This window comes from Pituophis catenifer, unplaced genomic scaffold, assembly GCF_029215685.1.
Source record: "Pituophis catenifer annectens isolate HBS135680 unplaced genomic scaffold, rPitCat1.0.hap2 SCAF_4, whole genome shotgun sequence".
Taxonomy (NCBI): Eukaryota; Metazoa; Chordata; class Lepidosauria; order Squamata; family Colubridae; genus Pituophis; species Pituophis catenifer.
Window position 1 is genome coordinate 112,255,734 of NW_027256884.1, and position 25,966 is coordinate 112,281,699.

A 25,966-nucleotide genomic window follows, 5' to 3' on the forward strand; every position below is an offset into this window, starting at 1 on the left:
CACCCCCAACGAAATAAACCTCCGAGGCTTGAGTTTCCTCATAGTTACATTTTATTAAAGATGTCATATTGGCACATCTGGGAAAACCCAAATCTGAAAGTTTCCAGGTTTTCCCCACCCAAAGAAAAGTTCAAGTCCCTGCCCAACATCCACAAGTCCATCACATGATCCAATCAAAGTACCGTCCCAACTGGAGATGCCTCCCAGTTCCAGCATTCCAGGTGCAGGGAAAGTTGTCCTTGACTTTCTGAGAAAGGAATGTTATTTTAACTATACTTCACCCATACTCCATACAATCCCCCCTCCCAGTTTCCCACAGTAGTAAACGTGGCAGGTCTGAAGGCCTAATTCAAATGATGGCTTCCAGGCCTGACACCCACTATGTAGACCACCCCATAAAATCAACTCCACAGGATATCTATAACTATATTTCAATAGGCTATAATATAAGAATCTTGTAAATATAAGTGTGCTGTACCTCTTCCTTCTTATAGTTCAATGAATTAGCAAGATTTCTGAGTCACTGCCACATGTTACCTGGCTATACTGTACTTAAGAAATGCTTTAGTCCCTTTTGAGTTTTTCAACTTCAACAATTTTAAGATTCTAGGAGTTGAAATCCACATATTATAAAGTTGCTGAGGTTGAGGAATACTGGTCTAGGCAATGGAGCTTACATATATCCATCAAGGCTTTCTTCCTTACTCTCTACAGACATAAATTTAGCAGATTTAAAATTTATACACTTCAACTTCCAGAATTCCATAGCCAAGGTACAGTGAAAGGCAATGATGCCAGCTTTTTGGGATTGCCTATCACCAAACCTTCAGGGGCAAAGGTTGGGTACTTCTTTGTAAATTTTCAATGGATTTTCTCTTTCAAAGTCGTTGCAAATATCAATATTAATTATGGCAGTTGTGTTGCTGAACCACTAAAAATGTAATTGAAAAGGGTTTCAAGTGGCAAAGAGTTTAAGTTGCTAAAATCCAGTCTAGAAACAAAATATGTATTGTCCTGTGGAACTGTGGCCCATTTCTAGAAGTGGCAACCCTAGTTGTAATAGCAATTTACATGTATCAGTCTCAGCTGTTAACCTTCACTTTTTAACTTCAGTTCTGGTCAACCTACAATGACAATCAATGAAATTAATGTCGCCATTAGATTAGACAACTAGGTCAACATTTTTGAGATCATGTATTTCATCATGTAAAAACAAAAATATGACATACTCAAAAAAATCTCATGATCTTTTGAAATCTTGTTTGAAAGACCTTGCCATGCTTATTTTTAGAGTGGTCATGCTAATTTCTATGGTCATAAACTGGATTAACAACTTTTAACTGTTAATTCCCACAGGAATTACAATTCTCCGATAGCAGAGCTAGAGATCTCAACTAGAGATTTCAGGGCTTCTCTCCAAAGAAGAGATGTTTGGGATGTTTTGGAAAAAATCCTGGCCATTAAAGTAGGATGAAAGCATATAAACACTAGGTAAGTTAAGGTATAACTGACTCTCATGGTTTTAGGTTAGTGGTAATTTTGGAAAAGGAGTTTGTTTTGAGGAGGGCAGTTGCAAAATGTTGAGGTTTCATACAAAAAGGGATTGTGTTAATATCTTTAAAAAAGCCAGACAGAGAAAAATAAGACATTCTTTTTTTACAGTGGATATAATATAAGGGACCCTCAGTCTATATCCAGAAATAGTAATAATTCCAAGATGACAGCAACTTGTCAATTTTGACTGATCCTGAAAAAGCTAAGGAAAACAGGATTCAACCAGGACCAGAGGTTTAGTCTTCCAAGCTTTTGGACTTGTGCTGGAACGCAACGCAATGTGCATTCCGATGGAGAGAAGTTCCCTGAGGATAGGCGGGTTGCCCCCGCTTCGGACCGGTTCTATAATAAAACCAGCGGGAGGCTCCGCCCACTGACCCTGACATCATCAGAAGCGATCTGCGCAGCGATCCCGTTGCGAACCGGTAGTAAAGGTAAGTAGAACCCATCCCTGGACTAAACCTCTGGTCTCACTTATCTGCAACATTGTCCTGGGACACATATATTTGCCTTCATTCCTAAGGAGAACACAAGGAGAAATCTTAGCTCTATAGACTATAGACTATAAAGTAAAAAAAAAAAAATTCCCCAAAATGTTATTTTATTGGTTTATTAAATTTCTACACCGTCTATCTCACCTGACTCTGGGTGGTTTACAACAACGTAATAAAACAGTATAAAAACATCACATGACATGATGAACATGGAGATGGTGATGTTGCCAGGAAAATAACTTGGACGTGTCAATGTACAGTAGTCATCATGAGTCAAGCTGAATTTGAGTGAGACTTTTCTAAAGTTAGTAATTAAAAGAAGTTCTAGATAAATATCTAAGTTCTAGATAAATATGGAAGCATTTGTTTTTACATATGTAACAGGATAGCTTACATTTAGCCATAGTCCATCTGGCACATGGTTCAGCTGTGACTAAAAGAAAAAGAAAACATCGCAAAGTAGGCAATATTTAATTCCCAAGCTAAAGGCAACAAAGCAGTGAATGTTGTTCCAAGAAAACATTTGTGCCTATCTTAAATTAGAGAATGATGAATAAAAAGAAAGAGCTGTTGAGCCTGAGTCCCTGGAAGCACAGGCATGCAGTGATAGGTGTGGTTATGCCACACCCAGGGCAGAGTTAGGCATCCAACAAGTAATGGAATACTTTCCAACACTAGGCTGAATGAAAAATAGAGAAATGGACCAGTGGTGGAATTCAATTTTTTTTACTACCAGTTCTGTGGGTGTGGCTTGGTGGGTGTGACAGGGGAAGGATATTGCAAAATCTCCATTCCCACCCCACTCTGGAGCCAGCCAGAGGTGGCATTTGTCAGTTCTCCGAACTACTCAACATTTCTGCTACCGGTTCTCCAGAACCTGCTGAATAGCACCCCTGAAATGGACATACAATGAGACTAGAGCAAGGTTGCTGTTTTATCCTGGCCTGTTTAACTGCAAAGTCTTAAAACACAAATTGGCAATTTTTTCTGGCCACATTTTTTTAAAATGTATTTTCTTTCTTCAGTGGCTGCAGGGAATATGGCAGCAGCATGAAGGTACAGGTAGTTCTCGATTTACAACAGTTTGTTTAGTGACCATTCAAAGTTACAACAGCACTGAAAAAAGTGACTTATGAACTTTTTCACACTTACGACCATTGCAGTATCCCTATAGGCACTTGATCAAAATTTGGATGGTTGGCAACTGGTTCATATTTATGATGATTGCGGTGCTCCAGAATCCTGTGATACCTTTAGTGACCTTCTTACAAGCAATGTCAATGGGGAAGACAGGTTCACTTAACGGTGTTACTAACTTAACAGCTGCAGTGATTCACTTTAACTGTGGCACAAAAGGTCGTAAAATGGGGCAAAATTCACTTAACAAATGTTTCCCTTAGCAACAAAAATTTTGGCCTCAATTGTGGTCGTAAGTTGAGGACTACCTGTATCTTTATCTGATGAGTGCATCAGCCAAATTTTGTTATTTTTTTTTTTTTATCAGAAAACCATGCTGCCAAATTTCAGACATGATATTTGGGTCTGTGTCTGTGTGTCTATTATCAAAAATCAAAGTAGCTCCTGCAACCACACAATCAAAACTTCCCTTTTATGTACATCAACCATCTTGACACACACATTCCTGGAATGAATATGCTTGAATATTCTATTCCACTGGACTTTACCCAAAAGGTCAAGTTTGGGTAGACACAAACAGAATTACATTGTGATTTCCAGATAAACATATGGACTGACAGTATTCTTTGCATTAATTCCACCCAGTGTATTGTGCTTTTTGATTTTCACTATGTTTCATTTTAGGCATATGATGCAATTATGATGCATTGAGCAGGTGTCTCTCTCTAATTGTGTCATACTGAAACACTTAGAAAAATTAGGATGTACAATGGAAGGTAAATAACCTGTAATGTTGGAAGTGCGGTATGGGGGGGGGGGGAAAGGATACACAGTCTTTTAGAGAGAGAGAAATCTATTTCATGCGATCACAAAGTTTCTAAAATCTTTAACTCTCTTCTTCAAGCAAGATGTGTCAAGATTTTATGGATAGGAAGAAGGAAAAATTCTAAAATAAACAGCTAACTCTTGATACCACTTATTAAGCAGAGAAATTACATATATACACTTTTTGATTGCTTTCAAATATCAGAAGTGAGTGTGGTCCAGATTAATATTCCCTATATCCCCTTAGGACAGCAAGTATGCATTTGATTGTTTCAAGGAGTAATCCATGATTTTCAGTGACGGGGTTATACTAGCTACCTTGAAGAAAGAGGTGGTGCAACCACTCCTGGAAAAGCTTTCCACTGATCTGACAAACCTTTGTCCAAATAGCCAATGTTTATTTTTAGAGATTTTAGACAGTATAGTAAGTCATAGATTCCTAAATAAAGCAGATTATCTTGACCCCTTTCCAGGGGTGGGCAGCTGGTGGTTCACAGGGGTTCGGGAGAACCTCTAGCTAAAATTCTGTGCAGTTCAGAGAAACCCCAAATCCCACTCTTGGCTGGCCCCGCCCACCCACCCACCCCACCCCTCCCCTCCCCTCCCAGGAGTCCCTAAATGGCCCGTTTTGAATGCAGGCAAGTGCAGGGCGTGCACGGAGACTCAGGGAGGGCCAAAAATGGGCCTACCGGCAGTTCAGGAACGGCCATTTTCACCCTCCCAGAGGCTCGAGAAAAGCCTCCGGAGCTCCATGGTGCAGGAGGCTGACTAGGCCACACCCACCATGGCTATGCTCCCCCAGCAATTGGACAGAGAACCCCTTGCTAAAATTTTTGAAGCCCACCCTTGCCCCTTTTTGTCAATGTTGTGAGATAGAAATTACATTGATTGCTCTAGTCTAGCTGATGACCATTGGGACTTGGATGGAAAGAGTGCTAACAAAAAATAAACACTAGCAATAACCTACTCCTATTGATTTTAGTAGGAAAGGGTGTTCCCTCACAAATCATTTCTTTTTCAGAATGGTGTTTTATTTATTTTTTCCAGATTGAGGATAGGAAGACCAAAGGCAAAGCTGTGGAACATAACAATAGTTATTTGGGATTTGGCAGCTTATAAATTATGTATACAATGCTTTATCACAACACCTTAAGGTGTTCCATAATTTGTACATGCTAATTTTCTGACATAAAATATTGCCATATGATGATATATGTGTTTTTGACTTATTTTTCCTGTGACATTGCCTGCCTTGAATAAGCAGAGAGATCACAATCTTTCCCTGGAGTAAGACTGGTCTCCACTTAAATAACACAAAAGCAGTTTTTTTGGCTCCTTCTCTCCTTGACTCATCCTTAATGAGTGTAAAGAAAGGAATGTGGTCCAGCTAACATGTGGTAAACTCTTTATTAGGAGTTTTTCTGTGTAGTGCAGGGTGCCAACTTTTTTTCCAGGTATTACAAGCCACAGAAGCCTTCAAATAAGATCCACCATAATCCATTTACATTTAAAATCAATAACCAATTTAATTTAAAAATATAAAATTCCAAATGAAACCTGAGCTAACCTGCTTAACATTTTTACCTGTATCCTTTTAGGGATAGCAATTCCAATCTGAGCACCATCCTTAATCTTGAATTCTTTTAATTTTATGAATAAGAATATGATAAAACAAAGGTATATGCTCATATTTGCACCTGTCCTGTAGTGGTAGCAGCAGTGAAACGTATATCCTGCTATGTTCTTAAAAGATTGGTGGAATCTCACTTCATTGCACTGACAGAAGAATAAGCAGATTGCTGGGACATGGTTGTGAGACACTTTACTTTTATTTACTTTACTTTTATTTGATTTATATACCGCCCTACTCCCGAAGGACTCAGGGCGGTGAACAGCCAACAATAAAATACATACATACAAAATTTAAAAAGCAGAAATAAAATTGAATTAAATAGTTTGGCCCAGATAGATTAAAAAACCCCAATCAATTTAAAACAAATTAAACTTTGAATATTAAAAAATATTAAAAAATTATTTTAAAAGAGGGAGAAAGTTAGGCCAGGCCCGCCTGGTGGAATAAAAAGGTCTTAAGAGCGCGGCGGAAGGTGCGCAGATCCGGGATCCTCCGTATCTCCGGGGGGGAGCTCGTTCCAGATAGTAGGTGCCCCCACAGAGAAGGCTCTCCCCCTGGGGGCCGCCAGTTGACATTGTTTGGCCGACAGCACCCGGAGGAGCCCCTCTCTATGAGAGCGTACCGGCCAGTGGGATGCTATTGGTGGTAGTAGGCAGTACAGATAAAGTTGCTGATACTTCATTTAGTCCCGAATACCAGTTGCCACCTTTAACAAGGTGGTGTATTGCAATATTATTTGAGATTCTTTGTGTGGAATTTGAGGAAATGGATGGGAACTGTGTAGCAGGAGCATTGTCATGGGATGGATTCTTGCTTAGCCTGACTCCTTCAGGCAATGGGAAGGACATGTTGGACTGGATTTGGGCAGAGATTAATGCCTGTCTTGAGACAGGGTGAGGTGCCACCAACCCTGAAGGAGGCAGTGCTATAATCTCTTTTGAAGAGGCTCTTTCTCAATCCAGCTGTTTTTGACAATTTGTGCCCAGTCTTCAGATGCAGGAGATGGTGTTGAAAATCAGAAAAAAGAGCTATATCTTTAGAAACTAGCTAGCTAATCTAATAAACAGACTTAGTCTGTTATGCAAAGAGACATTCAAACATTTCAAAAAGACTGCATTAATAAACTCAAAAATAAAGGAGATCTGGAGAGTTTCTCGAGATTCTGCAAACCACACATTTTTACCATTAAAAACACATACACTGAAGAAAATTTGTATGAATCCTTTTTTGCTTGATTTTGCTTGTTCAGAAGCTACATTTGATCCAAAATATAATGATTAGATTGCTAGCAAGAGAAGTCCATTTTTGATGCATAGTGCTGTTACTGCCATTGTTGCCCTGGGTATCAAAACGTTTGAGACCAATTGAAGGTGTGGATTTATATGACACAGCTTTGGATTACTTTAAGAAACATCTCCACCAAATGGATTCTGACCATCCTGTGCCATCATCCCTGAGAGAAACGTTTATAGTCCAAGCTTCTTGAGATAAGAAAGACATAAACCCAAATGGAGATCTTCTCCATTGCGGCCCCATAGCTGCACCTAATGTCCTATCACCGACTTTCTGTAAAGTGAGGATTGTTTAGGCGGGACATTGCTTGCCAGCTTCAATTGACAATTTATTCTAATTTAGTTCTACGGTATTGTATAGATTAGTTTTGTATTCATTTTTATGTACAGTGATTTAAATAAAGCTAAAGTGAGGGGAACAGAAATCCAGCTCTATAAATATACATGTAATATTAAATGATCATGGCATTGCAAAGATCAAACAAAGATTAAACACCTTGATCTACCCCACAAACAAAAGATTCAGAAAACATTGTACTTTATTTGTTATATGTCTATGTATATCTTATTTTCCACCGACAGAACACAAAATAATATGCATGGTTCTTCCCACACCCATCCCAGGTTTGTTCTCAAAACAGCCCTTGCTCTAACTGGCCCAGTTAGCTTCCATTTTTAAAACAGAAATGAAGAAGAAAATTGTTCTAATCCTCCCCTCCAACAATATTCATTTTCTTTAAAAACTGCTTCCCTCTTGCTCGATCTAGTCAAGGCAATTTTACATTGAAACAGTGGAACTGCTTCTAGTGTGCTTAGTTTGACAATTGCCAATGTCATTCTGAGGTTGTAGAACTTCCAAAAAAAAAAAAACAACCCATGGATCTCTTGAGGAAAATACATTTAAGTTTCAATAATGAGAAAGCTGATGCTTTTTTTGAGTGCTGGCTATATCTAGCCAACAACTCAGCAATTTCTTAGTTAGAATATTAATCATTGGAGTGTCTTACAATAGTATACGCTATGATACTGGTGAAACAGAAAATTGGCCTGAGGTAAAGACCAAAGTACTGTAGCGCTTCCTTCTCAGTTCATATAAAGCAGCTGGCGGGGCTGGCAGTTTATTTTATTTACATGTTGAAGCTTACTTTAAAAGAGGGAATGGAAAAACAACTTCCCAGTCAACAGACTAGTTTAGAAGGTTGAAAACAAGTTGGATTATGGTGAGAAAGCCAGAGTGTTGATGAAAAGCATAATTAATCTCCACAATTGCAGTCCTGAGTCCATCTGCTAAGTACTACAGCACCTCGAAGGCACATGTAAATTATACAATTGGGCCATGAGCAACTGCTCACTACAGAAATATATCAAGATATACCCATATGCCATTTAAGATTGGCATATGGCTATACAGTATCTTGATATAATAAGAGTTACAGTGAGGTGAACAGCATTTTGTGGATCAAAAAATGCTTAAAGATTTTTGGTTGCTGTAAGTAGTGGTCAACAACTTTCACAACTGTCCTCATCTTAGCCTTTCAGTGTGGATTCTATTTTCCTACATTGTTCTTCATATTAATTTTATAATGGGAGCTCTCACACACAACACAAGGATCACATGGATCAAAGAAGTCAATACACTTACTATTAAAATTTCACATAATTTTACTTCAGACCTTAGAGACTTATTCTCATGAATGGCTGCAAATAAGAGCCTTGGTAGTACAGGGGTTTAAGGCACCCTGTTATTAAGCTGGTTATTAAGACCAGCTGCCTGCAATTACTGCAGGGTTCAAATCTCGCCAAGGCTCAAGGTTGACTCAGCCTTCCATCCTTTCTAAGGTAGGTGAAATGAGGACCCAGTTTGTGGGGGCAATAAGCTGACTTTGTATAAATATACAAAAGTATGAAGGCTATTGCTGAGCACATTGTAAGCCGCCCTGAGTCTTCGGAGAAGGGCGGCATATAAATCAAATTAAAAAAAAACCAAAACCTATACATATGCACAGTTTTCTCTAACACCACAAACAAGAAAAACACACCGAATGCCATATAATAACATATTTGTAAGCTTGGATCTATAGAGGCATCTGTGAATAAGTGATGTGTTATTGTGGTTAAATTATATAAATACTAAAACAAGGGATTGAAACTGCCCAGAGCCTCTGGAAGTTGGGAGGTATATGAAGTTTATTGTTAAACTTTATCTGAATTATCAACTTTCAATTTAGTGACACTTAAAAAAAAACTTTACACAGCTAAAACAGGGCACTGATTGTTAGGGAGGAATTTGGTCATTCCATCAAGGACTTTCTTATCATTTCTATTTTTACTGTAGAACCAAGGAGTACTACATATTTGCATTTGTTCCATAGTGTAACTTTTCCTGTAATTTAATTAATTGATTTAATTAAACTTGTCTTGCACGTTATCTTGTAATTATCACAGTTATCTCCCAGAGCAATTAATTCAAACAGGAACAGACTGGATTCTACAGTTCTTCAGCACCTCTGGGCTAATTGCTATCAGGTTATCACAATTTTTCCGTATTCTGCTTTTTTTTTTTTTTAGTATTTCAACTAGCTTTTTTTCTTTTTGCAACATTGCCATTTTTGCAATTTTCGCTATAGAATATAAAACTCTCCATTTATAGCACTATATCAAACAGGAAAGTCTAAGAATAAAACTAGATGGCTCATTCATTAATATTATATATATCTTAGCACCTGCTTTAGTAACATTAAACTATATGTGGTGCTAATTATCCCCTCAAATTTTTCATCCAGATGTTGAGGGTAGTTTTATGTGATTTTAAAAAGTATTACAGACCTTTGACAGAAACCAACCCATAGATAAATTTAGACATAAAAAATTGAAGAGTCTATGAGTTATATTGTGTTCTGTAAAAGTCTGCAGTACTTTCTATGTCTGGGAAAATGTATCTAACTATATTGATCATTAAAGTTTTTTTAAAAATACTTTTTAAAAAAGAGGTCCCGGTGTAGAATAATGGTTTAAAACATGAATATGAGTTTTTTTCCCCCCTAATCAGCCATTGCTTGGAAGAAACAGGCCAAAAAAAAAAAAAACCCTGCATCTTTTTCTGAAACAAAATCAGGGGCGAAATCCAGCAGGTTCTGACAGGTTCTGGAGAACCAGTAGCGGAAATTTTGAGTAGTTTGGAGAACCAGTAGCGGAAATTTTGAGTAGTTTGGAAAACCGGCAAATACCACCTCTGGGTGGCCCCAGAGTGGGGTGGGAATGGAAATTTTGCAAAATCCTTCCCCCAGGAGTGGGGAGGAAATGGGGATTTTGCAGTATCCTTCCCCTGGAGAGGGGTGGGAATGGAGATTTTGCAGTATCCTCCCCGTGGGGTGGGAATGGAGATTCTGCAGTATCCTTCCCCTGCCATGCCCACCAAGCCACTCCTACCAAGCCACACCACGCCCACCATGCCACACCCACAGAACCAGTAGTAAATTCTTCCACTTCACCACTGAAGCAAAATAAATGTTAACCACTTTCACCACTGGGCAAGATAAATGTTAACTTGCATGCTAGCTGAGGAATTCTGAGAGTTGAAGTCCACACATGTTAAAGTAGCCAAGTTTGAAAAATACTGCTTTAGAACCATTTTATATGCAAGTCTAAGATATTTTTAAAGTAACAATATGAAAATGAACAGCTGTAACTTTCTAGACCTTACCCTCTAACTATTGCTATCCAACTTTTGACCTTTGCCTTCATTACTTGTTAATCTTTAGATGCATTTTTGGCCAGACTTTGCTTTCGAGATTCAACTCTAGATGCACCATTGCATGTGTACATCTGCCTCACCAATCACTACATGAACTGGTCCCCACATTTCTCCTTATCCATCTTCTTCAGGGTTGGCTAAAACCAGATGATAGTTTGCTTAATTTTTTTAACAAATCAGGACTGGCTGGATTCACACAGGTTAAAGTAGCTCTCCCTAATCTGTGTGTCATATGTGTAGTTCTCAACTCCCAGAATCCCACCCCCCCTTCATGTTTATTGCAGGTTGTCCCCGACTTACAATCACAATTGAGCCCAAAATTTATGTTGCTAAGTGAGACATTTATTAAGTGAGTTTTACTCCATTTTACAACTTTACTTGCCAGTCATTAAGGGAATCACTGCAGATGTTAACAATTGTTAATAACAATTGTTAAATGAATCTCACTTCCACATTGACTTTGCTTGTCAGAAGGTTGCAAAAGATGATCACGTAATCCCAGGATACTGTAACCGTCATAAATATGAGTCAGTTGTCAAGGGTCTGAATTTTGATCACATGACCAGAGGGGGATGCTGAAATGGTCATAAGTGTGAAAAACGTTTTTAAATCAATATGTTGTTATATCCTTTCTTCCAGACATATTATCAAAAGCCTTGATAAGTACAGGGGTTTAGTGCACCCTGTTATTTACACAGCTGCCTGCAATTTCTGCTGGTTCGAATCTCTCCAAGGCTCAAGGTTGACTCAGCCTTCCATCCTTTCTAAGGTAGGTGAAATGAGGACCCAGTTTGTGGGGGCAATAAGCTGACTTTGTATAAAATATACAAAAGAATGAAGGCTATTGCTTAACGCATTGTAAGCCGCCCTGAGTCTCCGGAGAAGGGCGGCATATAAATCAAATTAAAAAAAATAATAATAATTCCAATAATTTTTAGCTTCTGAACACGTCCACCACATGTGATAATAAAAACCTGGTAACTGGTGACATTTCCAACATTTAGCTGATTTATCTTTAAACATTTTTGCCAGTTTCTCAGGGGGCATATGCCATCTATAAATCAAAACAATGTATTGATTTAAAACCAGAGCTGTTCCTATTGGGTATCCTCCCAGAAAAAAATAGTAAAGAAAATATCTATTTGATTATACATGTAATAATAGTTGCAAGGATTGTTTATGCACAACATTGGAAAGCAGGGAAAATACCTTTGGAAGGAGAAGTAATTATTTTTTTTTTATATTGTGCAGAAATGATGATTAAACAAATAGAAGATTCAGAATACTTTAAGATATGGAATCAATTCTACTATTGGTTAGAAAAGAGATACAAATAAGTAAATTAATAGTTATGTATAAAAATGCTATAATCAGAATATTCTGTTAGTGATGAATTGTTGAAATGGATTGGATGAAAATGAAGACAGAAGAAACAACAAAAAGAACTATTGGAGACAAAACCGAGATGTCACATGGAAGGAATGACTGATGTATTAAATGTTTGTTTGTTTAAAAAATAAAAAAACTTTTTTAAAAAGCGTGAAAAATGGTCTTAAGTCACTTTTTTCGGTGCCGTTCTAACGTCGGACGGTCACTAAATGAACTGTTGTTAAGTCAAGAACTACCTGTACTCAAAAAGAGTTCTGAGAGTTGATGCATCCAGGTGGGGAGGATTATGGTAAGCCATGACACAACCTTTTAAAAGCCAGCGATCGAGTTCACATATTATATGCCAAATACAAATTCAGGGTATTATGGCTCAATTTCTACTATAGCTATTTGACTTTTTTTCCCCCCAAGTCTCTTTGAATGTTAAAAATAACAGCACCTCTAAAACTTGTGCCACTGATCTGAAGTTACATTCTTCACTCCTTTGGTCTATCTTTCCAGTATATTATCTCTCACAGCTTTACCAATGCGTCGGCCGGAGCCAAAGCAAACATTTCTGTCCCGAAGCCTTTAAAAAGCAAATATTTGAGAAGGAGAAACGCGGCGACCCAGAGACACCTCGAGAGAGAGGGAGATCCCGCCCCTTTCCGAGTCAGCGATTGGCGCGTACCGACTTTCGGATTCAAGCGCCAATCGCTGGGATAAGTCAAGCGAGCTGTCAATCGCACAGGTGTCTCTCGGGCAGGTAGGGGCTGGGCGCGTTGACTACCGGTTTTAGTTCGCCTTATCCCGGTTCGCGAGCCAACTCTGGTCGCCTCTTTATTCACTTGTCGGATCCGAAGCTGCGCTTTCCAGGCCGGGCGATGCCTGTGACGCAACGCGAGAGTCAAAGGTGAACAGCCCAGGCTGATCTCCAGAGCACCAAAATCCAGAATGAGTCGGTCATCCCGCGGCATAGATCTGAGTTTCTTAAATGGCGAGGAAGCCCGGCAGATCCTCAAGGTGTTGGAGCGGGACTCCCAACTCAAAAAAGCCGAAAAAGAAAGGCTGAGGTAGGAGATCCTCTCTTGGCGGGTCGCTTTTGCAGTTCTGCACCAAACTAAATTCTTTGCAAACCTGTTGCTTTTTCCAAAATGTGGAAAGCTTAATCCTACCCATCTGGAGGGCAACACATTTGGAAGAAGGCATGGGCGAGAGATGCTATCTAAATCTTTATGCTCCTTTTAGGATACCGGGTAAAACGGCTACTTGGATCTCACCTTGGTCCTTCCTGAGCATTGGAACATTAGTTCATTTATTTATTTATTTTTAATTCCTGAACCCCAGGTGCTTTTTCACAGCTGTAGGTTGCTTCACTCCAGTCTGACTTGGGCGTACGTTTATTTAATTCCCGGATTTTTCAGCCAGCATACATTTTCTTTACAAGAACGACAAAATTGTTGAGTTAGAAAAGAAACCGGTTGGTCTTGAGACAATGCGGGCAGATTTCAGCTGCTTGGCAAATTGGTAGTATTGCTGAGAGTAAAAAATAGAGCAGCAGAGAAGGGAGGACAGGAGCAGGTACTCTGAGGGACGTTTTCTGAGATGCTCGTTTTTTTCTACAGTAGTTCCAAAACTTGAATTCAAATTATTTCCAGTCCACAACTCTTCTAGATTCCTGGTTGATTGGTATGAAGTTATATCTCTTTTTCTTAGACTTTTAAAAATGTTTGGGCTGTTTTCTTTCTCTTCTGCACACAGGATAAAGAGAAGGGAAGGCACTGACCATATCCTGGTTCATCTCCAAAGTTGTTGGGTTGTTGTTGTGTTGGTTTTTTTTGGTACATCTTGGATATTTCAACAGAGCGCTTTGATAAATTTATCTGAAGTAAACCCAGCTGAGTACATTTGGATTTGCTTCTGGATAAAAAAAAAATAGGATAGTGTATTAAATGGCCTTTTAGTACTGGTTTATAATACATAATACTAGCCTTCAAACATTGAAAAGAAGTATTTCCATTTTCCTTTGTGACAGCGCCTTAAGGTTTGTTCCCAAGGAAAGGTTTATTCTGATATGCTCCCTTCACTGGGGAAATTGTAAGCATCACTGCCTCCCAGCAATTCATCTCATTATGAGCCAGCTGCATGCATATATAAGCATTACAAACCATCCTACATATTAGCATCAAAAGTCAAATTTGGGTCAAATGAATGGAATCATAAAACTGTTTTACTGAAATTGCATCATAGAAAGCCTCATAGATAAGGCTTTTCATGTAGTACTCATTTTGATCAGGAGACTCAGCTGTGATAGTGCCATATGAAAACGAGTCTTGTCAATTTCAGTTTATTTCAGAATACCATGAGTTCAAGTATCTGATTAAAATCACAGGCTTCCTGTGTCCAACTCCTTGAGAGTTAGTTTCATTGTATGTAGTGGATTTCTTTTCAAACTAAATCTATAAGGCAGGGCTGTCAAACTCCCGGCCCACTGGCCGGATGTGTCACATGCTGGCCACGCCCATGCCTGGTTTAGCGAAGAGGAAAAAAGTCCCAATACGTCATGTGACGCCACCATGACATCATGAGTCTGACACCTCTGCTATAAGAAAACTCCAACACATATTTGAGCTTCTTCCACTACAATATGCTCATTTGTTTTTGACTATTAGCATTTGTAATATTCACTATACAGACAAATTGAGTACAAGTAATCCTCGACTTACAACAGTTCATTTAGTGACTGTTCAAAGTTACAATGGCACTGAAAAAAATGACTTATGACCATTTTCCACACTTACGATCACTGCAGCATCTCTATGGCCATGTGAACAAAATTCAGATGCTTGGCAACTGACTCATATTTATGATGGTTGCAGTGTCCCAGAGTCATGTGATCACTATTTGCGACCTTCTGATAAGCAGAGTCAATGGGGAAGCCAGATTCGTTTTACAATCATGTCACTAACTTAACAACCACAATGATTCACTTAACAACTGCAGAAAGAAAGGTTGTAAAATTGGGCAAAACTCACTTAGCAACAGAAAATTTGGGCTTAATTGTGGTCATAAGTAAAGGACTACCTATATACTTGCAAATTGAAAGATTTGAGCCTGAGTTTTGTGACATTAATTTTCAGAATACTTTGTCTGCTGCCAGTTCATTTGCATATTAAAGACGTCATCTTCATTTGAAGGGTGCATAACGTTAATTTTCTATACTATACAATGTAGAGCCTGAATGAAACAATCTATAAATCTTATAAATAAATATATAAACAAACTTAGTATTGGCTCCTAACAAGACAACATGAAGCTGTTGTCTGAACATAGACTGCTTTGTTTCTGGACTTTGTTTCATTTTTAAAATTCCTCCCAAGCTCTCTTAATTCTTTCTTTAGGGGACTTTGCTCTGTAGCTTGCTTGCATAAGAAAGGGTGATCCTGAGCTCCAAAGAGTTCAGTTGGGTGATTAGCAGCTGGAATGGGATTGCTTTGCCTTAGGTCAGTGATTCTTATTTAGTTACATGCCATCTTATCGTAAATCTCATGTACAAAATATCATGAGTTATCCCAACTTAAACATTAGATACTTTTATTTGTTTTTATACTTTACTCTTCATAGTCTTTCTTATAGAATGTGTTATGTCCACATAGTTCTTCTGAGTGCTGTGAAAGTATTGTTCTTCCTTTTCCAGTGTACCATCTTCCAAATATATTAAAGCTGCATCTCTGAGAATTCAGCTGTGCTGCTTGAAATTTGGGAAATTGTCATCCCAATATATTTAGCTGGCTGGGGGATTCTGGGAGTTGAAGTCCACAGGTCACAGGACTGTTCTTGGAGCCTAAATTGGACATCCACTAGAGAACATAAATACTAATGAACTCATCATGGATAATGTTGATTTTACATCTTCATTTTTGATAATACTCCTTGTCAATATCTACCCTAGGGAGTTCACTAATAGGTTGCAAAGTACTTGTTGAAGGGTCTTACTCCTAGCATCGACCCTATGAAGTCTTTTTAGGAGGAGAAAAGTGTTCCAAGCTTTTTGTGGAGGAAGGGCAGGGATGATTTTATAAATTAACTTTGCAGGTATTAATATTGCTATTAATTCCCTCTTTCTCTTTCAGCATTCCAAGATATCTACATGGAAATTTAGGCAAATGGGATTTAGACTGATCAGCCAATTTTGACAGTTTTATCTTTATTAAAAAGTGATATTTTTAATTTTAAAAATTGCTGCTTATAGATTTGATGAGAAACGAATATATATCCATTCTGAACATATATTAAAGTTGAACAGAACTTCCTGGTTCTCAAATCTATTTGTTGTTTTTGGTTGCTAGAAATCCAAGGTCTACTAACTAGAACCAGAGAAAAAAATAAAAATACATTATAAAATTGAAAAAAAATAATAGGCTGCTACTTAAAAATTCTTAACCCATAAAAATTCACTGTTTTTCTAAGCTTTTTTCATTTCCACAGTTTAGTCTAGGTGGCAGTAAAATATTAATTTTTTAAACAGTTGGATAGCTGCAATATACTGAAAAGATCAACTGGTATATCTTCTACTACCTTCTATCTCCGTTTAACAATCTAAAGACCATAATTTGTCCACCTCGTATGTTATAATAAGCTTGGCCCACAGAATAGATTCTCAAATCTACTGCCTCTGGATATGCTGGATTTTAAGTCCCCCAATTCTCGGCAGCATGGCAGCCCAAACATGGCAGTAAAATAACAGATTAAAACTAGCTTTGATTTGGCAAGTATTCACTGGTGCTGATTGAGTTCACATGTTTCAACACATATCATTTGAATATGCCCTTATTTAACTGGGTAATATCTATCATTGAAACAAAGGGAGTGTTTGAAATTATTTAATTCACAAACCTCAACTTTTCTCCTTATCCTTAAGGAAATTAATGGCTTAGCTTGGAATTTAATTAGGAGCATTATCCCAAGGCAAATAGAAATTGGCCTTTTTTGTGTACCACTGTATCTGGATTGCTTCCCATTAGCATAAAAAAATAAATTGCACACACAAAAATGCTGTTATGCCACTCCTCTTCCATGTCCAGTGAGAAGTCACATTTGTATAACACAGATATGAGTCTATGGGGATTCTCAATCATCTAGGTTATGGTTGTCTCAAAAGTGTTTTTTTCAAAAGGCAACTGAACTTTATTTGGCTTTCCTTGAAGACAAGTTGCACTTCTCATCCAAGAAGCTTCATCAGTTTTGGCAGGATAGTGAGAGCGGATGGAAGCAGTGCTGAAATCCAAAAAAATTTACTACTGGTTCTGTGGGCGTGGCTTGGTGGGCGTGGTGTGGCTTGGTGAGCATGGCAGGGGAAGGATATTGCAAAATCCTCATTGCCTCTCCACTCCTGGGGGAAGGATATTGCAAAATCTCCATTCCCACCCCACCCTGGGGCCAGCCAGAGATGGTATTTGCTGGTTCTCCAAACTGCTCAAAATTTCTGCTACTGGTCTTCCAGAACCCGTCAGAACCTGCTGGATTTCACCCCTGGATGGAAGGATCATAAGTGTTAAGAACCAGATGACTGCAAAGAAATATGATCCTTCTACCACCCCTATTGTGTCAGAACTCATCCTTCCTCCCCGTCCCCATCATTCTGCCAGAATCAATGAAGCTTCTTGGATGAGAAGCAAAATGTCTTCAAGGAAAGACATTAATATGTGTTTACTCAAAAGTACCTCAATGGCAGGAGTGAAATGCTCCCGGTTCGGACCGGATCGCCCGATCCAGTAGTGATGGCAGCAGGTGGTTCGGAGAATCGGTAGCAAAAATCCCTGCACCCCACCCCCCATGCCCAGCTGAGCCGCGCGATCATCAGAGGCTTTTTTTTTAATTTTTAAAAGCATTTTTTCTACAACCTCTTCAGCCAAAAAAATCCTTTTAAAAGTAGAAAGAAAAAGCCTCTAATGATTGCGCAGCTCAGCTGGGATCGTCAGAGGCTTTTAAAAGCATTTTCTTCTGCAACCTCTTCAGCCAAAGAGGTTGTAGGAAAAAAAATGCCTTTAAAAGCCTCTGGCAATCCCAGCTGAGCTGCCTGATCGTCAGAGGCTTTTAAAAGCATTTTTTTCTTTAACCTCTTCAGCCAAAGAGGTTGTAGAAAAAAAATGCCTTTGAAAGCTTCTGGCAATCCCAGCTGAGCTGCTTGATCGTCAGAAGCTTTTAAAAGCATTTTTTTTCTGCAACCTCTTAAGATTGTAGAAAAAATGTTTTTAAAAGTTAAAAAAAAAAGTTGGTCACGCCCACCCAGTCACATTAAACCCCCCCCACCAAGCCACGCCCACAGAACTGGTCGTAACAAATTTTACATTTCACCACTGCTCAATGGCATTTATCCCCCCTAGTAAGCAAGTACAATAAGGATACACATCCTAAAGCCCATTTAAAATTCTAACTTACAGGCTGCCTTGCCTAAATTTGTAGGCCAAATTCATCTGGAGGATACCAGATTGGAAGATTACAATAGAGACAAAAAGTTGCCTAACTAGACTACATGTAAGGTATAAATTAAGCAGTGTTGTGGTGTGTGCAGATAATCATATGAAGAAAATTGTCCTTTATCTCTAATCACAAGCATGTAAATATTCCAATTATGCCACCTTTTTAAAGAACCTCTAGGCTTAATGAGACTAGTTGTTAACCATAGTAATGAAATTAATTCAATCTTCAGTTAAACAGATATGTTGCTATGTACCAACTAGTCTACGGAAGTATTAGAAGGGTGTTTTCAGGCTATTTGTTTTTATTTAAACCTATGTATAAAGGTGGAGTTCCTCTCCCTGATATTCAGGCTGATTATAACTTCTCTGAACCAATGGCAGAAACAGATGATGTAACTGTACATTAGTAGACTATTGTTCCACATTGCAGTTCATTTTGCAATGAACATTTCTAGAGTACTATTAATTTCCCTCCCTGATGAATCAGTTTTGAGTGTGCCTAAATCACATTCTAAGGGATGCAGTGGCTCAGTGGCTAAGACGCTGAGCTTGTCGATCAAAAGGTCAGCAGTTCAGCGGTTCGAATCCCTAGTGCCATGTAATGGGGTGAGCTCTCGTTACTTGTCTCAGCTTCTGCCAACCTAGCAGTTCAAAAGCATGTAAAAAATGCAAGTAGAAAAACAGGGACCATCTTTGGTGGGAAAGTAACAGCGTTCCATGCGCCTTTGGCATTTAGTCATGCCAGCCACATGACCATGGAGTCGTATTCGGACAGCGCTGGCTCTTCGGCTTTGAAACGGAGATGAGCACCACCCCCTAGAGACGGGAACGACTAGCACATATGTGCGAAGGGAACCTTTACCTTTAAACCACATTCATTTAAACCAGGTTAAAGAGCTAGTCCATTGTAACCAAATTTCTGGATTAGGATCATGCCCAAATTAAACTTTACAGGGAGTCCTTGATTTATGACCCTAATCAAGATAGGAATTACGGTCGTAAATTGTGTTGCCGTTAATCAGGTCATCACGTGGCTGATCTGACTTTATGATTTTTTTTTGTAGCAAACCAAAAAATTGAAGCAAATCATTATGATCATTAAGCAAATTTGCTTAAGTTGTTAAGCAAACACTGCAGTCATTAAGCAAATGCCGTGGTCATTAAGTGAGCTCATTGCAATGAGTGTTTTTTTTCTGGAACCTGGAATTAAATGCTAGTTTCTGGCAAAAAAAAAAAAAAAAAGTAAATTGTGGTCATGTAACTGTAGAATGGTGCAAACGGCCATAAATGCAGGCCAGTAGCCAAGCACCCAAGATACAACCATGTGATCACAGGGGGAGGGGTAGCCATGAGAACTTCAATCTGGGTTGTAAATACTTTTTTTGGATCCATCGTAATGTCAAAACGGTTGCTAAGCAAGGACTAATTGCAATTACCAAAAGTTAGCTTCTGAGCAGGTCAGCTAAACCAAAGTGCCTTCTGAACTGGAACAGAATATAATGTAAGGTTAATCTTTCTTTCTGGCCTCCAAACACAGAGATAAGAGCCCCCCCCTTCATTTGGATCACCTCTACATTGTTTCTTTCCATCTGCTCCAGGGATGCACAGAAGAGTGAAACAAGAGTTACTAATGGAGGAAAGCAAGGATTAAACTGAGCCCAATACAAATTGTATAACTGTGGGTTTATTTACCCTCCTGCCCTATATTACAAACCTACCAGCATTACAGGTAGCCCTCCACTTACAACAGTTCATTTAGTGACTTATGACCATTTTTCACACTTACAACCTTTGTAGCATTCCTATGATCATGTGATCAAAATTCAGATGCTTGGCAATGGGTTCATTCTTATGACTGTTGCTGGGGCCCAGGGTCATGGGATCACCTTTTGCAACCTTTGGACAAGCAAAATCAATGGGGAAGACAAATTCACTTATCAACCATGTTACTAAATTATCAAGTGTAATGATTCACTTAACAACTGTAGCAAGAAAGGTCGTAAAATGGGACAAACAGAAATTTTGGGGCCAATTGTCATAAGTCGAGGACTACCTGTATATACTTCTCTTCAGAGAGCTAGATCTTCATATTACATACCCGAAATATGATCATTTGAGGTCATTTGAGGAATCTGGGTTCATTTTTTTTTTTGATATTGCATTTGTTAGTTTCTTGGCTATACATAATATTCCCAGGTTGTCCTCGAACACCGATGATCAAAAGCTTTTTGATAATCTTTTCCAATTATGCTTTTTCAAAGTCCAACTTTTGCTTTCGTAGAGTATTTAATAGAGGATAAAACTAATGGGATGCAATTATTTTCTTTCTTAAATTGGCTATGTTAAAGTTGTTTAATGATTTCATAAAAACAGCTGAAATGTTCTATAAATATCCAGTCAATTGTGTTATTTTATATATTGGTTTTTAATTGTGAGCTGCCCACAGTTGTCTAAGAGCAGGGTGGGCTCCAAATGTAATAAGTGGAAGGGGGGAAACCCTTAGCATAAATGAAGATTTATTAAATGATCAATTATGAAGGCAAAACATGAGAATGTTTTGATCCCTTGTAATAAATCTCTATTTCATTAGAAAGCTGAGTAGTAGAGAATAAAAAATGCATTACAATGATAACTATATTTTTTTGTCTCAGTTACACCGTTTCAATAAACAAGCATTAGGAAGCAATTATCTCCAGGGATTCCAGAGTATTATTAGTCCAGCTTGATTTGAACCCACAAGTCATGCAACCGATAATTCTTGTTTACCCATGGTTTTATAACACATACTAATTCCCCGCCCTCTGCATTTTGTTATAATACTCAACCGGATGCTTATCTTCCTAGTCTCATGATTAGAGAACACATTTCTTACAGTAACTTTAGCACTTTCCTTTGGTGCTTTAACTCTTCATTATCCTCATGATGGCATAAAAGTTGTACCTGATCGTATGTACTCAATCTTACAAGTAGCAATCCTTGACTTACCACTGATCGCCTAGTGATCATTCAGAGTTACAATGGACTCCCCCCCCCCCAAAGATACTTATGATCCGATTTTGAGGTTCTGACTGGTGTCCGCAGCAGTCACATAGACCATAATTCGGGTGCTCAGCGACTGGTCATATTTATGACCATTTGCAGCTCCTCACATTAGCACTACTGTCCCTGCTGTCATAAACCAATTTTTGAGTTCTCCTTCCTTTTTCAGAAAAGAAGAATAATTTCCCAAGTCTACAAATGTTCTTCCTGCAGTTTCAAAAAGAGAGAGAGAGAGAAGACGCATAGATAGACCATTTTCAAACAATATGCCGTACACAAAACGAACAAGCCCATTTTATTCTAGACTGTTGTGCAGACTTAGCCAGAATGTTTCATTCATGGTGCACAGTTTCCTGTGAACCCAAAAAATTGGGAGTATTAACTATTTACTCAAAAATTGAGTAAATCGTGGTTAAAAATTATATGCAGAGAAGTTACTCATATTTAAGACTGTAACATGAATGTAGCCATTACATCAAATTTTTCTCTATATGTGCATCATAAGGTCAGTTCAAATAGGATGTGCATATCATTCTCCTTTTTAAAGAAGGTACATGGCAATCTGTTGGGCATTCCCAAGCAGTAGCCACCAGTTTAATGATGGTTCAAGGTTTTGGAAAACCCATGAAATGAAAGTGATAAGGTACTCATCCTCTGCTTGCTTCTGTAGTTAATTCAGTAGTTGCTTTTTCTGGCCCCAGTTGACCAATATCTCTCTCCCAGAGGAAGGAGAGCTGAGATCTATCCTCTTCTTTCTTGTTGCGCTTTCTGCTTCCTGACTTGCAAAAGATTGAAGAAGAACTGACAAGAAAGATGATGACATTAGAGCCAGAAGTTCCAAGACTGCTGTCATGGTTCCTAGGCTACAGACAGCCCTTCATGCTCTTTGAGCTTAGTTGTTTTCTTATAGACATTTCATTACTGAGTAACATCTACTAGCACTGATGATGTTACCTAATTTCGGTAATGAAATGTCTGCAAGAAAACAACCAAGCTCAGAGATCACCAAGGACCCCTTATTTCAACCCTGAGTTACGAATATTCTCCTTTATTAGAGAAAGTCTTTCTTATCGTAGCTCTGGCCCTACACAGATGAACTGGACCAGGGGTGAAATTCAGCCAGTTCCTACCGGATCACGCAATACAGTAGGGCCGACTGCACGAAGCCCCGCCAACCCGCGCGGACGTCATGACGTCCCTTTTTTGCAATGATTTTCAGCCTCTGCGCATGCGGCGCATGCACATTTGCGAACCAGTAGGGAAGGTAAGTGAATTTCACCTCTGAACTGGACAATCAATTGCATCACACAATCTAAATTGAATGTGTAGTGACAAGAGTTCTCTACTCCCTGAAACCATTTTCTGTAGATCTCATTTTTGAGAGGAGAAGATAAGAGGTACCATTTTCCATCAAAGTAATTATCTATCTACAGTCATTATGGCACATTAGCACAATCAAGAAATAAGGTGCTGGTAAAATGTGTAATAATTATGTTGGACAGGGATTGTTATTTTTTTCTGTAGTTAAAGAGAGAAGGAAGGTCAATTAAAAACATACGTGATAATTAGTACCTTATTATTGAATTCTAATTACAGTGAACATAATGTATATATTGAGTCATTAATTGTTGCTGAGTAAAATACTCCCTTGCCTTGGGAGTATTGATCACATTAGTAATTAGTAATTAGTGGAATGAAAAAAAGGCATTTTAAAAAGTTACTAAAATAGATAGATGGTTACTGGATTCACACATCATATTCACACATAAATAAGGTTTGTTTGATTTTGACATAGCCTATTATAAAATCTAGCCATGGATTTGTAAGCCATGCTTGTAAGCCATGCTTGCGTATGATTTGAACCCATCCAGTTGTGACTTCTCAAAAAGCTTTGATGAAGCAAATAATGCCTTATCCCTAGCCAGGAATTGCAACCAATTCAGTTAAAAGCCCCACTGAAATCTGCAAGATTTCTTTTCTGTCAGACTCGTCATCAAATGAGCTAATTTAAAATTTTGAGGAAAGCATTGGATTTGAAGTCAGAGAGCCAGTTTGGTCTAGTAGTTAAGGCACCAGACTAGAAACTGGGAGACTATGAGTTCTAATCCCACTTTAGGCATGAAAGCTGGTTGGATGACTTTGGGCCCTCACTCTCTCTCAGCCCACAATGTCAGGCTTGGGCACCAAGCTGATCGATGAGTTCTTGTTGCAACTAATGAATCAACATGTGGTTGATCAGAAAAAAACAGACTCCGCACTTGTGGAAAACATGCTGAGGAGAGAAAAAATGGATTTGAAGTCACAAATTAAGGAATGACTAGTAGTCGGGGCAAAGCATTAATTATTTTCATGATGGACGAATGTATTTCTGAGAGAGCCTCCATTAAGTAAAGGGCAAGGAAACTAAAGAAGGTGGAATGTCCATCAGTGATTCTGGTAGTTCTGCTTTTCCTAGGGTTGTTTCTGTTTGCCACCGCCGCCTTCTGGAACATTTTTTTCAATTTCCCAGTCTGCTGTAAGTTACAAATCTTCCATCAAAGCACCAGTTACCAGTTCAGCTTATTCAAGGTCAAAAGGGTCATCTAGTGGTCATGAGAATCTTGGTAAGGCAACTAAGTCCTAGAACTTCTGGTTCTTTTTTTCTATCTTCTATTCCATGGGTGTCAAACTCAAGGCCTGGTGGCCAGATCCGGCCCACAGGGTGTTTAGATTTGACCCGTGGGGCTGCCCTGGAAACATCGAAGGACTGGTCAGTGGTACCTCTGCCAGTGAAAATGGAGCTCGGGAGCCTGTTTTCTCTGAGAGCACTCGAGCCACCACAGATGCCCCTGACACAAGTAATGTCTTGGTGGCCGCACCCACCCTGGCCACGCTTATTCCACACACACCCAAGTTCAAACACAACCCTGATGTAGCCCTCAATGAAATCGAGTTTGACACCCCTGTTCTATCCTGATGTTTTTTTTTTCTTTTTGTGGAATATGAAATTTAGATGTCTGGTTTTGGGCAGCAGTGGGTCTTACGCTCCGGGAGCCTTGTTGAAAAAAACAAAACCAAAAACCAATGTCCTTCCAATAAATGAAAAACTTCAACAAAAAAAATCAATGTGCTTGTGAAGAACAATAGATGGCAAATGATCAACGATCACATTCCATTTAAGTTTTGTGCTAGTACTTGAACAAGTAGAGGATGTGATCTTGCTTGTTCGGAAAAGCAGATGAAAACATTTCTTCTTTTGGTTAAAGATCTTCTGCCTTTTATGTAGGAGAAAAATCAGCAGATCAAGTTTGAACAAATAAAAGATTTTTGAGCAATTGCAGGGATCATTTCTAAACAGTGGTAGATCAATTAAAACAGGGGTATCAAACTCGACTTCATTGAGGGCCACGTCAGGGTTGTGTTTGACCTGGAGGTGGCGCGGCCAGCATGACATCACTTATGTCGGGGGGGCACCTGTGGTAGCCCAAATGCTCTACCCGTGAAAACAGGCTCCCAAGCTCCATTTTCGGCTGGGATGGCCTCCTGAAACCCTCTGCCAATGAAAACGGAGCTCAGGAGAGCCACACGCAGCCCTCTTGAGCTCAATTTTCACTGGCAGAGGCACCATGGGCCATCCTTTGTTATTTCCAGGGCGGCCCCGCGGGCCAGATCTAAGCACCCCATGAGCCAGATCCGGCCCCCAGGTCTTGAGTTTGACACCTCTGAATTAAAAGAGTTGGCAAGATCTCACGCTAGGAATGCTTGCCTTTTTGTCTGGAAACTCTTGATATCCCATAACTGCGGGAGCAATTTGTACACTCAAATTTTATGGATAATTCTGCATTCTCAAATCTAAGAGTTACCCTTTAGCAACTTGTTAAAACATTTCACAGACTCTGCTTGGCAGAAGAATTTAATCAGCCTTTGCTCCTGCCCAGGGGTGGATCTGCAAAAGTTAACTGGGAAGATAAAATGTTTTGAGTTTAATGCATCCTAAATAGCAGGTTAGGGGATAATAACAGTCCTCCCCCAAAAGAGAAGGGGGAATGTAAGTGATCTGACAGGGAATTGAGCCATAGCTTTAGGGTAAATGAACACAATAAACAACTATTAAAAAATCACAAGGGACAAAAGCTTAAAAGCACCAAAGGCAGTCATTGGGTTGGAAAATGACCTTGTTAATAACTTTCAGCTAGAAAAGGAGTTAAGAAGCACTCATATAATAAAATTCATAAATTCAGTTCCTCCCCCCTTTTATAGCTGGAATGCATGAAATATAAATATATGATCCTCTAGTGTCACCTTATTAAAGTTTTATTTGTTAAAGTAGTTCTAGCCAACTTTTGCTTAATTGTAGTTTACCATACATATACCATACCAGATATGCAACATAATAGTATCCAAAGGAG

The 25,966-nt window shown here is 38.9% G+C and overlaps 1 protein-coding gene across 1 annotated transcript in view; it reads left to right on the top strand.

The window, feature by feature from the left end:
• Positions 1-13,011: 13,011 nt before the first annotated feature.
• EXPH5 (exophilin 5) overlaps positions 13,012-25,966 on the top strand; it is a 59,935-nt gene continuing 46,980 nt past the window's right edge. Inside the window, exon 1 of the mRNA XM_070942858.1 lies at positions 13,012-13,130. Coding sequence (XP_070798959.1) covers positions 13,012-13,130 — 119 coding nt within the window. The remainder of the gene's footprint in view (positions 13,131-25,966) is intronic.